Here is a 16639-nt window from a genome sequence, read left to right on the forward strand (position 1 = left end):
TCTAGTCCATTTGTATTTGACAAATTCAGAGAAAATAATTTCATTATTTATCTTATTTTGTTAAGTCCAAAATGTATCTAATTCACTTTCTATCCTAATTAATCTTCAACTATAACTAACTAACCTTCAACTATAACTAATCTTCAACTCCCTCAGAGACCCAAGAAGGAAATAATATTAGCTAACAAAAATAAAAACAGAAAGTGCATGCAAGCAACTTCCAAAAAATTTGTGAGTTGGCAGAAACAGCCAGCTGCCTGGACAGTCACCTGAGGTTGAGCAATAACAGGCCGGCCCTTGGGAAACAGAGGTTTGATCATAGACAGGAGTGAACCTAGTTTGTCCTTACCATAACATAGCTTTTGGGGAGGCAGGCTGGTTCTTCAAGTCCACCCCTGAAATGACAGCTCTCCCGAACTCCTGGGTTCCACACGCCGCGGGGTCGTTACAGTCGAGCACTTGGAGAGCCGAAGTCTGTGAGCAGCCGCCATGTCGATCTTCACCCCAACCAACCAGATCCGACTGACCAATGTGGCCGTGGTGCAGATGAAGCGGGCAGGGAAGCGCTTCGAAATCACCTGCTATAAAAACAAGGTTGCGTCTTGCCCGGGTCTCTGCGGTCCCCCAGCGCTCGCCCGCACGGTCCTGCCACGGCCTTCCCGCCGCCACGCACTTGCTATGGCTCTAATAGCTCTGACCCCCAGGCAACTTTATTTATTAACATACAATTAAAATCACATTTCAGTACAAGTAAAATACCACCACAATTAGGTGAGCCAGGAGGTGGTGGTGCACACCTTTTAATCCCAACACTCAGGTGAGTATCTAAACTCAAGGCCAGCCTGGTCTACAGAGCTAGTTCCAGGACAGCCAAGGATACACAAGGAAACAAACAAACAAACAAACAAACAAACAAAAGATTAGGCTTGCCCATCTTGGGTGATGGGAGAAATGCATAAGTAGAAAATCGAGGCCTTTTAGGGAGGTAATGTTAGATCAGGATTGGTGGAGGCAACATGAAAATCAAAGGAAGAAGAGACCATAGACCTCTACAGAAGCATGTGTCTGTCAATCAGACAACAAAGGGCAGTGGTCTCTCTGTGGGTGTGGAGACTGTGCACCCTGGTGCAGGGGGATGGAGTTTTTTATGGCAGAAAGGGAAGTTTTAGAGGAGAAAAGTTTTATCTGTAGATTTATTCTTCATAGTTTAAAGGCCACATAATGGGAAGTGTTCTTCCTTATGTTGACCTTCTTGTCAGGAGTCCCCAACTCTAATGAAGGGGCTCTCGTTACTATTTCGGCTTGCTTGTCAGGCAGGTGTCTAATCAGTATGCTGAGTCGGAAGTTTCTCAGCTCCTTTGAGGTTCCTGTTTTAGGTCATTAACCCTTCAGTAAAAATAGTCTAGATGAGACTAAAAAGAGTAGATAAATGTCATTATATTTTGTTTTTCAAGTAAACAATATGTATAATACCAAGGATGGATGCTATTGTAAACCATGGACTTTGGGTAATTAAGACTTGTCAATATAGATTTGCTAATTCTAGCATTCAAGTGGGTGATATCAATGATGTGGAGGGTCACACCTATGCAGGGCACAAGATAGATGAGGAAATCTTTGTTCCTTCCTTTTAATTTTTCTGAAAACTTAAAATTGCTCTTAAAATGATCTTAAAGTGCATAATAGTTACTTGTGACCTTCCTTTTTTCTTATTAGAATCACTACTGTAGTGGGTAGCCATTTCAACCTTGATCTGGAAGTTCCAACCCCCATTGAGGCTTCGGTAACTGTCACGCCTACAAGGTAGGGCCAAGAGAGGACCTTGAAGACCTGAGATCCAGATGTGCCATCTCTCTTGATTCCTGGACCCTGGACGCTGGAGGTTGACTGAGCAGAGTTCTCCATAGAACACCACCGGACTGTGCTGTGTCTTTTCCAGACCCTGCAACCTACCTATCCCTTCATTTGTAAGTTACACCACTAAATAAATCTCCCTTTTAACTATGTGGAGTGGCCTTAATAATTTCACCAATACACAACAGCCTTTGATAACATAGAGTTAAGGATTATACCTTAAGGACAGCAGATAGGAAAGACACAAGGAATCTTGTGACACCTATGTACCCCACCGCTGGATAGCTTCCACCTTAGTGATGTCATGTCACGTGAATGTCTATATAAAGGTGACAAATAAACATAGAAACTTGAAAGTGTCTATATATTACATATTCCCATGGCTTTCTGAACTGAAATAGGAAAATCAGTGAAATGAAGATGTGATCATTCAAGAATTCATGAAGAAGGTGTGATTAGCCTACAACTTGAACAGATGTAAGATTTACTTAATGAAATGTGAAAGTATCAAAATGAAAGTGTTAGTGGATAGAATGGTTCCCTGGAGGGAGGATAGGGGCAGGGATGTGATGTACAGAGATGTGGGGAAACCGGAGATTTCAGAGGAGACAGGTAGGGAGTTTACACATGATGTAGGGACAGGAAGACAAAACAGGGCTGGGTCAGCTGCACCAAGATGACACTTTCCAAAGAAGTGTTGAGCCAAATTCAGTTGAAGTTTGACCCAACAGAAGAAAAGATCCAAATACTGATAACATTGAGCCTACTCTTCTTTTGGAGTTCATGGTGGTGGGATTGTCCATGATGCTAAGAAAAGAACAGAACCTGTTTGTAAAGCAAGCAAGTGGCAATCAGAAATAGAATGTCTAGTGAGTTCATTTCTTTGTCCTCATGCCATGATGATCAAGAGGAACTGACAGATACTGTAGCCTGTATCACAGGGCTCCCATAAGCCTGTGCACTCAAGAGGGCGTCTGGGTCTCCATCAACTGCTAATGAATCAGTCCGGTCACCCACCATCAAGCAGTTGCACCTCCTACTGGGGCCACTCATCAGCATCTTTACCTGAGCCTGAGAAAAGGTAGAAATGCACTGTTAGAGTGTTCTGAAGCTGGTCTTCTGTGACTATCTCCAAGGAGGAGGTTGGCTCCTCCTAGAATAAGAAGAGCAGGAAGCCAGCAGCATGGCCAAAGTAAACAGCGTTTCATCTCAGGGGGGAAAAGCTGGAAAACAAACAAAAACCCTAATGTGGAAATGAGTAACAATAACAAAAATTCTATCAGGCCCTCTGTAGTTTTACTTCAATGCACATAGCACATAAAAGCTGGGTGTTTTCAAAGACTATAGAATTTAGGACCTCAAGTGGTTTAGCTTTTTGTGCCTTAGTAAAAAGAAACACTTGTGGAAGAGGACCATGAGGCCATCAAGAAGAAATGCCAGAAACTATCTAGTATGAATCAAAGTGTGACCATGGGCCTGTATTCTATAATTACTTGCAACACCATTATCAGCAGAAGAGGTTGATATTAGTCAACTGAAATAGAAAGACCACTATTTTCCTTCAGATGGGTGGTGTAGCTCAATAGTACAGCACATGACTTGATGTGCAAGATCAGAAACACAGTCCCCAGAACCATAAAAATAAAATACAAACACTTTCAATAAATATTCACCAGTCATGAAAAGTTTGCAAGACAAAAACCCAGGACTCTAAGGCTGGACAAGTATATATAAAAGCAGTACAGTGCCGGGCGGTGGTGGCGCACGCCTTTAATCCCAGCACTCGGGAGGCAGAGCCAGGAGGATCTCTGTGAGTTCGAGGCCAGCCTGGGCTACCAAGCGAGTCCCAGGAAAGGCGCAAAGCTACACAGAGAAACCCTGTCTCAAAAAAAAACCAAAAAAAAAAAAAAAAAGCAGTACAGATATCACACCTATACACTAATAGACAGAGTGAAAGGTCACTAAAAATTATTGAAATAAGGAAGATTTAAAACAATTACCACCATCTTTTCTCATAAAATTTCACAGAAATTCCTAAAGGTTTTAATGCCATCATTCATATCCTTGTTTTTTCATCCAATCTTCCTTAAAATTATTCTTATGTTTTACTGGATTGAGCAACAAGATAAATTTCAGTAAAGACTATTGTCTATAAATAGCTGTAATACATACTGAAAAATAGAATTTACTATGTAAGGGCGAACATGTGGACAAGGCCATGAACAGGTGCACAGTAGCTATAGTTCTTCATTTCCAAATATAATTTTATTATATAGACAATATTATTAATTAGACTGTTTTGAAGTATATGTAAAACCTAGAGATCCTGTGCATCCCTATGTGTGTGTGTGTGTGTGTGTGTGTGTGTGTGTGTGTGTGTGTGTACATGCATACCCGAGTTTGTTCATGTGCGTTGAAGGTGGGGATTAGGAAAGCAACTCTGAAGATAGAATACTATTTTTTTTACAAATATAATGATGTATTTTATTGAACTGAGTACATCCAAACTGTTATTTAATATGTTAAATTAATCCATATAAAAGGTTTGTGTTTTACATATGCCATCTTGTTTTTGTTTATTTTTTAATTTTTTTTTCATTTTATATACCAACCACAGTCTCCCCTCCCTCCCCTTCTCCCACTCCCTCTCACCTCCCCCTACCCTACCCCCATCTACTCCTCATAGGAGGTAAGGCCTCCTTTGGGGAATCAACACAGGCTGGATACTATTTTTATAACAGCAGGCTCACCGTGTATCTATGTAGAAAGTCTCTTCAGTCTGGGCCACACTAGTGGAGACTCAGAGTAAATCTATTCCTATGTTCCTTTGCTCTGAATCTCTCCGAACTTTGTTAAGTAACTTAATGACTGACTAATGAAACTTCTCTCCCAGATGGTCCATGCAGGGTGAGTCAAAGACTGAGTTGTCAAAGATTAACTCCCCAGAATCAATATGCAAATGAAGAACTCATGCAAGGAAAGTTAATGCCACAGGGAATAATGTTATCACCAATGTTATCAATGTAACTAGTCTGAGTCTTCAAAATGAGAAAATTACTAATGAGTGAGCACCAGAGGTCTAAACAATGACTTTCAGAAATGTGTATTTGTACCAATTGTGCTGTAATCAGTACACACATACCATAAACTTTCAGAGGAATGACTCTCTTTTTCTGAAATAATAAATGTAAAATAAAAATCAACGTTGACAGAAAAAGAAAAAAATTGGAGCCTTTAGAATGTTCTGTTTATTTTTTAATATAGCTTTGTCAATATGCATCACATTCTCTTGGCTAAGAGGTTTCTCTGGAGTTAACAAGGAATGGAAATCACCAGAAACCCTGTTAGATTATTTGGCAAAAAGAAATATAAAGAAACATATATGTGTATAGGTATATAATGGGGAGAGGGGAGGAGAAAGAAATAAATTTAATGCATGCCATAGAGGAATGTTCAAATCAACAGTAGAGGAAGGATTTAATATTCAGTAAAACCCTTTAATTCAATAGCTATAGATCTGGACATTGTTCTTATTTGACAGCATAAAAATATAAGTAAATATATTACAAGTTAATTAAAACTATAAACCTTTGGGGCTAGAGAGATGGCTCAACCATTAAGAGCACTGGCTGCTCTTCCATATCACCTGGGCTCAATTCCCAGTGTCCAGTACATGACAACTCAAAACTATTTGGAACTCCAATTCCAGGGAATCCAATGCCCTCCTCTGACCTTAATGAACACCAAGAACATACACAGCAAAACAACAACAGCTCAAAGCCCTATAAACCTTAAGACTACATTAATATTAGCAGTAAATATACGATAATTTTATCACCACTTGGAGTTGGCAAATGTATTTTTAAAAAGCCAAAAGAAAAAAAAAAGGAGAAGAGGATAACTACCCAAATTGACTATTTAAAATATTTAAACTATTTGAAAAAGACTCTACAACCAAAGCTAAATAGTAGAAAGGAAAAAGTCCAAGCATTGGCAACATTTTCAGAAGACTGAGTTTTGCCATTCAACATCTATAAAAAGTTGCTATTTCAATATTTACATAGAAAAAGACCAACTACACAATAGAAACATAAGAATAGACTATACAGGAATGGTTCATGGAAGAAATACACATGGATGGTAAGTATATTTTAAAAGATGCATAGTTATTGAACAGTATATTAAATACTGAAAAATATGACAGTAAGATTGGTGAACACTAATCACATTGATAGCATCAGTGTCAAGAGGCAAACCCAGCAAGAAAAGCTTGGATGCCTTATGTGGTGGTGTAAATAAAGAACATATATAAGTACATTTAGATGGAATGCATGGTATGTAATAAAACTCCAAAATCATTGAGGAGGGCCAGCCCCGGCCCAAGCCTCTCCCCTGGTTCACCCAACTTCAGGTTCTAGAAGGGTGGCTGGCTGGAGAGATGTCCTATGCTTCTAAAGTGACTTCTAGACTGTGAGGACCCACAGCTGGGATTTGGGCAAGTATGGGTGCTAGAAATGCAGTCAGTAAAGTGGCAGTATATCAAATGAAGGGGGAGACTGGAGTATTATGACTCTCCCTTTGGAAAGCTTCAGAGTGTAGACTGACTGCCTTCTCAGAGGAAAATGCCGAAGACGGAAGAAGCTTTGCTCACTTGTGAAGGATTAAGAGGAAGTGTTGCACTCCTTCTGGGGGGAGCTTCGAGCAGCCACATACCCAGAAGTGGAATTTGGATTATATTAACCCAGATTCCTAAGAGTGAAGCAGTCTTTCTCCCCTCTTGAAAAGAAGGAGGGGAGTTAATATGTGTTTTTAAGCATGTGTGTACACACACATACTTAACATGACTTGCCATAACACTGATTTATTTATTCTAGCACTTTCCATAAGAAACAGTTTTATATTTCAAAAAGTAAACATACATACCCATCGACTGAAAAATGGTTGCTTGTTTTTACTCTGCCAAATGAATAATCATCCATTTGCATGGACCGAATCATCTTAGTCTATTTGAGTCGTGAGGTAATTGGTAAACAGTGTAAATCTGTACTGTTCTGAGGGCTGAGAAATCCGAGACAGAGGTGCTGGCGTTTTGGGTGTCTGGTAAGAGCCACCTTCCCATATGTGGTACCTAGTAGCTGCAACCTGGAAGGATGGAAAGGCAAACAATGACCTCTTTTATGAACTATTAATCTTACTCACAAGGGCTCCAGCCTCATTCCAAAGGCCCTACCTCTTACACTGTCATAAACGGAGAAGGGTACAAACACTCCCCTGTTACAGCTATATCTTTCATGGTGACTGAAGAGACTGTACTGGGCTCTCTTCAGGCTCATAAACTACTGACCCCTCCACTGTCTTTCTTCACTATGTTTTAAAACATTTTTAAAATTTTGTGTATATAAATCATTTACCTCCATGTATATCTGTGCACCATGCCTGTTGCCCTCAGAGGCAAGGAGAGAGTACAGGATTATATTACAGATGTTATGAGCCACTGTGTGAGTACTGGAAGTAGAGTCTAGATCCTCTATAAGGACTTCATTTATTTTTAGCACTGTATATTCCACTGTACCATAGTATATCCATTCACCTATTGGCAAGCATCTTGGTTGCTTCCAGGTTTTAGAAATTATGAACATCAAAGTACAAGCTTTATGTATATGCCTAGTGTCTTAATTATTTTCTATTGCTGTGCTATGTAGTAATGTTTCATGGTGGTTTTAATTAGTAGTTTCTTGATTATGTGACATGTAATGTCCTTTTATATGTCTGTTTATCATCTATACATCTTGTTGACAGAAGTTGTTACAATGAGGACCTGAGTTTGGATACCAGCATTCATGTCAGAAGCCTGTGGTGGTTGTGGGGACTTGTAATCCCAGCAATGGGGAGACAGAGATCAGGCAGGTCCCTGAAGTCACTGGCAACCAGCCCAGTGTAGTTTATGAGCCCAGGCAAGTTGATGAACTTAGGGTTCATCAGCTTGCCTTTAACCACTTAGCCATCTCTCCACTCCCTATTATTTTTATTTTTTAGTGTTATCAAATAAAGCATATATACTCTTAATACATTTATTTGAACTGTAGTCTGAATCAGCCCTACTAAGGTGGGAGGAACCCCTGTACTTTCCTTTTCCAAGTCTTGTTTCTCAAGAACATCAACTTCCTATTCCCTAGCCATGTTTTATTGACCTCTAAGTTTACAACTCAGGGCTGTACTACCATTTCTATTTTTTCAGCATTAGACATCTGCATTCATTTTCTTGCTGGGAGAAGAAAATGCAATTCTCTTGCAGCCCTTCTTCAACTGATGACTCCCACATTCTCAAAATCAATGCATTACACTTTTTACCAAACTACTGTGAGTGTATTATGATGAATTATGATGAAAATGTTTCCAAATCAAACCTCACTGTGTTTAGTTGTGTATTTTTTTCTTATGCAAACATGTATTCTATTTGTTAATTACCACCTTTGTTTCCTATTGGATACTTCTATTTTTATACAATTATTTGTAAAATGCCCACCACATCTGGCTGTCCTGTCTCTCTGTTTGATGGCTGCTCCGCATGTGGGTAGAGACACTGATGAACTGAAAGTCTATGTGACCATGACTCAGCAACACAAAAAGAATCTCCTCAGCCGAAATCCCTTCTGAGCTCACAGTCTGTCTGTTATTGCAACTTACTTTCTTGTTTTGTTTTACATTCAATCATTTATCATAAAAAATAAAATTTAGTTTTACCTGTTGGTGTGCATCTGCAGTTTAGTTGATAATGCTAAACTGTTTTAAAATACAGCTGTTCAGATTTCCTTTGTCACCAAAAAGGTTTATCTTTCCAGTTCTACACAACTTTCCCAGTATCTGAAATTAACCATGCCCCCCCTCTCACTTCCTCCCTCTCCCTCTCTTACACACACACACACACACACACACACACACACACACACACACACACACACACACAGAATTAACTTTACTGTTCTAGGTTTGTGACGTGGTGTCCACTGTGGTACTAATTCATTCTTGTTCGGCCATGAATAGGATTAAGCACTTGGTACATATTTAATGAGCTTTTTAAATTTCCTCTTCCCTTCCTGGATTTATGGTTTATGATTTTGCCGTTTCCTTTTGGAGTCTCTGTTTCATTCTCACTAGTGTCCTGCACAAATTCTTCCTGTGTCCTCACCAGCCGTATCTGTGGGTTTTGTCCACTGTGTGTCTTGCATTCTGCTTTCGTCGTAGCATCTCCGAGTAAACTATTTTAGCAATACGTTTTTTCCCTTATGGTTGGTGCTTCTTTCTTTTTTTTAATTTGCTTTCAGTCTTAAGAAATATTTTCCTGAGGCTGGATAAATGACTCAGTGGTTAAGAGTGCTTACTGCTCTTCTAGAGGACCTGGGTTCTATTCCCAATAGCCACATGGCAGCTTATAACTGCCTGTAACTCCGGTTCCAGCGATCCAACGACTTCACACGGACATACATGCAGGCAAAACATGGATGTACATGAAAAAATAAATAAATAAATAATATAAAAAAGAAATATTTCCCTGTTTTGAAATTCTAAATACATTCCCCATTTCGCTCCTTGGAAGACTACTGTGCCTTTCATCTACAAATATAACATTATAATTGACTTTTGAGCATGAAGTCATTTTGGATCCTAACATAGATGCCAGCTGGACTAATATGTTTTGTTTAAAAGCCCATTTCTTCCCCATAGCTTTTCAGAACTATTTTTCTTATGTTTAAAGTCCATGCACCTTTGAATTTGTTTTTGGTCCGGTTAATCTACTTTGTTATTGTTTTTAGGATGCTTCAAGCACCATCATAGTCAGTTAATATTTTTATAGTTTGATAGTTGGTAATATTCATTTCACATTAACTGACATGCTTTAGATGACTTAGCTATTCTTCTACCTTCGTTTTCATTATATAAAAGACTTGTGTACAAAAGATAGTACCAAAAGGAAACTTGATTCTAAACAAATAAACTAGGCCTGTGACAAGTGGGACTATCCTGGCAATGCCAGACAATTTTGTTATTTAAATCACTAAAATATCCCTGACTGCTTACAGCAAAAATAACAGCCACTCTGAGTATTTCCTCCCAGAGAGCATTTCAAAGACAGTAGAAAATGAGAAGATTAGTGCAGAAAAGCCATCACAACAGAAGGTGAGTCTACAGACTTTGTCAACCCGTGCCCTCCTGGATCAGTTGTGCCTACCTTATGAAGGGACTTGCTGAGATTGCACAGGGGAAAATCTAATTAAGAATTATGGACTTTTCAACATATATAGAAATAAACTATGTGTCAGTCAATAAAAATTAGAAAAGGAGAAAAATGTATAATTTTATGTTTACTCCCTATTAACTCAGTTCCATTTGAAGGAAGACTACAGCAAGGAAAGCTGTGCACTATGTGGTTGAAAGTAGCCACTGAAATAAAATGAATGTGTATTCCATTATCCAATAGTGAGAATCAGATGTTAATAAAACTTCCCTGAGACTCCATCTCATCCTTCACAATGGCCACCAAAATGAAGCAAGCAACTGTGGAAGGCCAGCTCGGAGATGGACTAAAAGGCAGTCTTGTGCACCGCTGGTAAGGATGCAAATTAGTCCAGCCACTGGGAAAACGAGTGCAGTAGCTCTTCTAAAACCTAAACTTAGGACTAACACACGACCAAGCTATCCCACTCCTGGATTATATCCAAAAGAAGGGGTCAGCATAGGTAAGAGAACCTTATATAGCCATTTATTCCAGCATGATTTATAAGAGCTAAGCTTTGGAATCTGCCTCAGTGTTCATCTATAAATAAACAGATATGAAAATATTATGTAGATATATAAAGATGGAGATAGGCATAGAGATAGGGATGATAGATATAAATAGACAGACAGATAGATAGATGGATAAAGACACAGGAAGAGATAGATAGGTAGGTAGAATTAGAATTAAACACACACACACACACACACCACAGTGGACCATTATAGCAAAATGAAGTGATGCCATTTGTGATGAAATGGGATAAATTAGAGGTCATGTAAAGTAAAATAACCAAGACACAGAAAGCCAAGTATGTTTTCTCTCAAACATGTAAGCTAAAATAAAAGTAAAAACAGACTAAGTTGGAAGTGGTAGATGGGTTACTAGAGAAGGGGAAAGTGACCTGGAGTTAATTAGAGGGGCTGATATAGTCAAAGCAACATATATGCAAGCATAGAAATGCTACAGTGAAACCCACCAATATACACGATGCATATACACTGCTCATTATAACACTGAAAACGAAAAACAGTAGCCGTGTGCAGAGTGTTGGTGTATTGGATCATCCTTGGATCCTGTTCTTATTTCCCTGCACCTGCCTGATAAAAAGCAGGCAAATGCAGCGTTTGCAAATAGACACAGGTGTCATTGAACTGAGAGTGATTTCCACACCAGAGAGGAGAGCAGGTTTCCTCATTTCAACTCCTGGCAAACGTGGGCCTCGCTGGTGGCTGGGCCTTTGCATGAATCCAGGAAGAGGTCTCCACCAGGTCATTTGCCTGAAGATGCTGTTTTGTCTGTGGCTGGATCCCAGGGCTTGGCAGTAGGAGCCAGTCTAAGCAAATGCTCCGCAGAGAAGATGTCTTTCTCAGCTACACTCATCTTCATGGTCATCTTTTGTGTCCAGTCTCTAGCTGCAATGCTGCAAAATGGCTTCATGGTCACTGTGCTGGGAAGGGAATGGTTACAGAGCCAGGCACTCTCTGCAGGTGACATGATTGTGGCCTGCCTAGCTGCCTCCAGGTTCTGTCTGCATGGACTAGCCATCCTAAACAACTTACTGAACTTCTTTGTGTTTTGGTACAAAAATAACTATTTGGGGATCCCCTGGGACTTCATCAACACTGTCACTTTCTGGCTCACCAGCTGGCTGGCAGTCTTCTACTGTGTGAAGATCTCTTCCTTCTCCCACCCCATCTTCTCCTGGATGAAATGGAGAATTTCTCGGTCAGTGCCCAAGTTATTGCTGGTATCCTTGTTCTTGGGTGGCCTGTCAGTCATCTCCTCGGTCACTGGGAGTATAATTGCCTTCCAGTTGATGGCTAGCAAAAACTGCACACTTACTTATAGTTGGAAGATGCTGTATGGGTATTTTTATCGTTATCATGCACTGCTGATGTGGGTCACGCCATTCTTCCTGTTTCTCCTCTCCATCATCTTGCTTATGCTCTCACTGTACTGGCATTTGCAACAGATGAGGTACCACAGTCCCAGGCCTCATGATCACAGCACCCAGGCTCACACCACAGCTCTGAAGTCTCTTGCCTTCTTCCTCATCTTCTATACATCATATGTCCTGCTCCTGCTTATATCTACTACACGAGCCATAACTATCTATGATTCCTGGTACTGGGCCTGGGAAGTGATAACCTACACAGGCATCTCCCTGCATTCTACTATTCTGATGTTAAGCAGCCCCAAGTCGAGAAAGGCCCTCAAGAAGTTCTCGCACCTTTGTGTTGCCAGCTCATAAGACATGGTGGTCCTGGACAAAGGGTGGCTCCACTCTCAAGGTACCAGTATCAGTAACCTGTTCTCTAGTGAATAGTGCCTCCCACGGCAGGAAGTCATCAGGTTTAAGTACTCTCTCTGCTCATTCATTCCCATGCTTTCCATGCCTTGCTATTTATTTTTCCACATTTCTCTGTTTCTCTTTCCAATTCTGCTACTATTAGTTCTCTGGTCTGAGTCTGGAGTCACAATGGCCTCACCTGACAGTCTCGTTCCTCATAGGTCTCTCAGAGTCTCTAAGCACACTATTCTTCAAGCGTTTAAAATATTCATCTGCCCTGATTTATGAATAACTGTGGCCACTGTCGGCTGTCTCTCTGAGCAAACTAATGTCTGGTTTTTAGTGGCATAGATTCCTCAGCACTGTCCTTCTAGGACTCTCAGAAAATCAGTTCTCTATGGTACAGCTTCTAGCCACTGTCCCAAGAGTCCTTTCCTTCTATCCCATGTTCTCTTACCAGCAGAAAACAGGTACTTCCCAGCTCCTTCACAAATGTTTCCCCTGACTTTGCTCTCTCTGTCGGCTGCTGCCATTGTTATGCATCACTGAAGACTAACTTCCTTCATGGAGCGTTATCAGTTTTATCTCCTACAAAGCTGAGAACATATGTGAGTTTTGTCCCATTACAGATCCTATCAATGACTTTGTGTGCTTGCTTAAGTTGAACTAAAAGGAGTTGTATGATATGCAAATGTTACATACGTTTGGTCCAGAAGAAGACAGAGGAAAACAATTTTTTGTTTTAATACCCCACTCTTCTTGTCTGTCCACCCTGGCAGAGGCACCTAGATGTTGTTGCCAAGGCTTGTCCCAGACTGGAATTTGTGCATGGTGGTCTACTGGAAGAATAAAAAATATACAGGGGAACTTCCATTTTCATATACTTTTATCTTCTCCTGTAAATTCCTAGTTTTCTATGTATTCGTGGTTTATATATCATTAAGTGAGATGTGTGTATAATTAATAATAAATATGAACATGATAATGTCTTGGACATCTAGGCTGCTATACAAGAAAGAAGAATATTGGAATTATCATCCTCTTATTAAGCTATTTTTCAAAACAAGGAACATGACCAAAGAAAGTGAGTTTTCTTTCATAATGCTGCAGGGACCATCATATCAAATAATGGGATCTTAAATGTATGTACTTAATAACAGTTTCAAAACATAACAAAATGGATAGAGAAACAGGAAAAAAAGCCAAAATTACAATCAGCCATTAACCCTCTTTCCTTGAGAACTGATTTTACAAGCAAGCAATGAATCAGTAATGATACAGAAAGGTTGACTAATTCTGTCAGTCAACCTGACTAAACTCACACCTCTGGAAAGCTCTCCCAACATCAGAATGAATCCATTTGCTGTATATACATGGAATACTTATCAAAATGGACTCTTCTGGCTTCAAAATAAGTCTCAATTAGCTTAAAAGAGCATGTTTTCTAGTCACAATAGAATGAAAGCAGGAATCCACAGCAGGAAAATACCTAGAAAACGGTCAGAGGCTTAGATTTTAGATAACGTGATCAGAGGAGTCAAAACGGAGCTGAATGACAATGGAAAGAGAATACTTTCAAGTGTAGGGGATGCTTCGACCATGAGAGATACTGGAATTAACAGCACTAAGTGTGCATGTTCAGAGAAAGGGCTCAAATCAGATTCATCTCAATAATGTAGAAATAGGGGACCCAGGAAAAAAAAAAGAAGAAATGCAATTAACAAAAATCCAAGCGAAACCAATGAAGCAGAGAGCTGAAAAGCAGCAGACAAGATAAATGAACCAAAATCTGGTTCCTTGAAACTGATCAGGTTGATTATTCTTTAGATGCATTGATTGGGGGGTGGGGACTAACCAGCCACTGCAAGGATGGGAGAAGTAATATCTCTGCATTTTAGAAACAGTAAAGGGAGAACAGGGACTGTTTGGACAACTTCATGCTAATAAGTTGAACGTCTTAGGGACGCACATTGACGACGTTGCTTTCAGGTTTCCTAAAAGCTGGTTTCTGGAGACTGTGGTCCTCCACTCCAGTCACGACCCACGTTTCTATGGCACCTTTGCAGAGCTGTGGTCCTGGGAGTTCCCTTCAGCAGTAACCCTGGGATTATCTCTTCTCTTTTGTGCTAAGTCCCATGTTTCCTGTGTCTCAGTATTTAATAATTTTGTTGGGTTTGTTTTTGTTTTTTCCCTTAACTATTTGCTGTGGTAACACCCATTCTTCCCCCAAGTCATCAGGCGTGCTGGCAGGTGCCTTTCCCACTGAGCCTTCTCACTGGCTCCCACTCACTCTTTTAGAATGGTATATGAAAGTGGGGGGGGTGAGAAATTATACATCGAAATGTATTTTATTTTCCTCTCAAACTTGATTTATAAGTTTCCTGGGTACTTTAGGTGAAGTTTTTATTGTCTGCTCACACCCCGACCCCCAACACACAGAGGTATTTATAAATCACCTGCCTCTGGTTGGCTATAAACTAGCATGCTTCCATGTATTTTTGGTGTATCTTCCTGAAGACAATATGGATTCATCATGTTTATCTACATACTCTCATTTTTGTAAGAATTTTAAGCCAGGGGGTGGTGGCACACGCCTTTAATCCTAGCACTTGGGAGGCAGAGGCAGGTAGATCTTTGTAAGTTCGAGGCCAGCCTGGTCTACAGAGTGAGCTCCAGGAAAGGCACAAAGCTACACAGAGAAACCCTGTCTCGGAAAAAAAAAAGAATTTTAAAAGAAGTATGAATAAATAGGAAACAAAAATGCAATTACCAATAGTTAATTATTATTCAATACATCCTCTTTATGTCATTATTCCATATTCTGACAGTGTGATCCATTTTGGCAAATAGCTAAATTTGAAATAGTGAACACACTGCAAAAATTCCTAAGAAAAGAAAAATTGACATGTTTATATTTGCTCCAGGTACTTTAAAAGAAGAGGTTAAGAAAAAGAAGTAAAGACTTAGACTATAATTTTAAAGTTGGTAGAAATTCTTTGTCATTGTGACAGTTATCATAAATGTCATTTCATACAGAACAGACCACAAATTGAGTGACTAGGGCATCAAAGACATCATGTTCAGACTTATATCAGTATGTGAACACTGAAATTAATGTCCATTAAAACTGCTTTAGATTATCAATACACACAATGCTAATTTAACTTGCAGTCCAGTTCTCACAAACAGAGGTATACCACTGGGTATGATATAAAATACAATTTCAACTAATAGGGAAAATACTGCTTTGGCCATTTGCACCAAATCATTGCCAGTGATTGTGAAAGTAGAGAAAAGAAAGAATGTTTTTGTGTTTTATAGTTTTAAAGTAAAGAACATATATTATGATTGCATTGAAAGAAGAAAAAAGCTTGAAATTGACAAAAAAAATGGAAAAGAGTTCATTCCAAAAAGTTAGCATAAATTGTGTGATACATGCTGAGACATTTTCTATTCTATAGTATTCTATCACCTGGAATTATTTAGGTAATCGTCATATCTCATGACCATTAAGGTTTTCAATGGTACAGTTAGCAGAGCATTAATGTGTGTCTGTTACAAGGACTTGAAAGAAACACAAGATAGATTCCCTTCCTCAAGTTCTGCTAAGGAGCCAGTAGTGTTATAGACTTCCACACTGACATTCAAGAGTAAATAAAATGTACCTACATCTCTGTCGCTGGAAGATGACCTCTGTTTTACCAGCCTGTAAACTCACTACCATCCATCGCCTCATTACAATCGTCTTTGACCGTGGTGAACATGCACTTTGTGGTTAGGGTGTGTTGACCTTATCTATGCTCAGTTCCATCTCTCCCAGCCATAGATGGACTCGTAATTCAGATTTGGAGAGCCAGTCATTGTGGTAACTGCTGCAGACATGCTAATAGCCCTGATGTGGGTCAATTAGTACCCTCCCCAGGAGTGTCCCACCAGAATTGACTTTTTCACCCTTGGGTTCCAAGCTATTGAGTTATAAGCCTGACATCTTCACAAGAAGTGAGGAAAATGGAATCCTGAAATGCACTCTGTACTCCTGAATGATGAACTTGATGATGGCAGTGGAAATGTGGACAGTACGGCTGGTGACTAACACTGAGCCAGGAACTTATCTACGTACCTTCTGCATGTAATTCATTTAATGCTACAACAAATATATGAGTCTGATGTGATTTTATGAGCTTTACAGAACAGGAAATTGAAGTGCTGGATGCTTT

At 39.7% G+C, this 16639-nt stretch overlaps 1 protein-coding gene across 1 annotated transcript; it reads left to right on the plus strand.

The window, feature by feature from the left end:
- The first annotated feature begins 11468 nt into the window (after nt 1-11468).
- Nucleotides 11469-12383, plus strand: LOC128100714 (taste receptor type 2 member 134-like). The gene has a single exon (XM_052723253.1). The coding sequence runs from the start codon at nt 11490-11492 to the stop codon at nt 12381-12383; it is 894 nt and encodes a 297-aa protein (XP_052579213.1). The 5' UTR covers nt 11469-11489.
- The last annotated feature ends 4256 nt before the right edge of the window (nt 12384-16639 follow it).

Source organism: Peromyscus californicus, unplaced genomic scaffold (assembly GCF_007827085.1).
Source record: "Peromyscus californicus insignis strain IS unplaced genomic scaffold, ASM782708v3 Scaffold_7__1_contigs__length_154581171, whole genome shotgun sequence".
NCBI classification, from domain to species: Eukaryota; Metazoa; Chordata; class Mammalia; order Rodentia; family Cricetidae; genus Peromyscus; species Peromyscus californicus.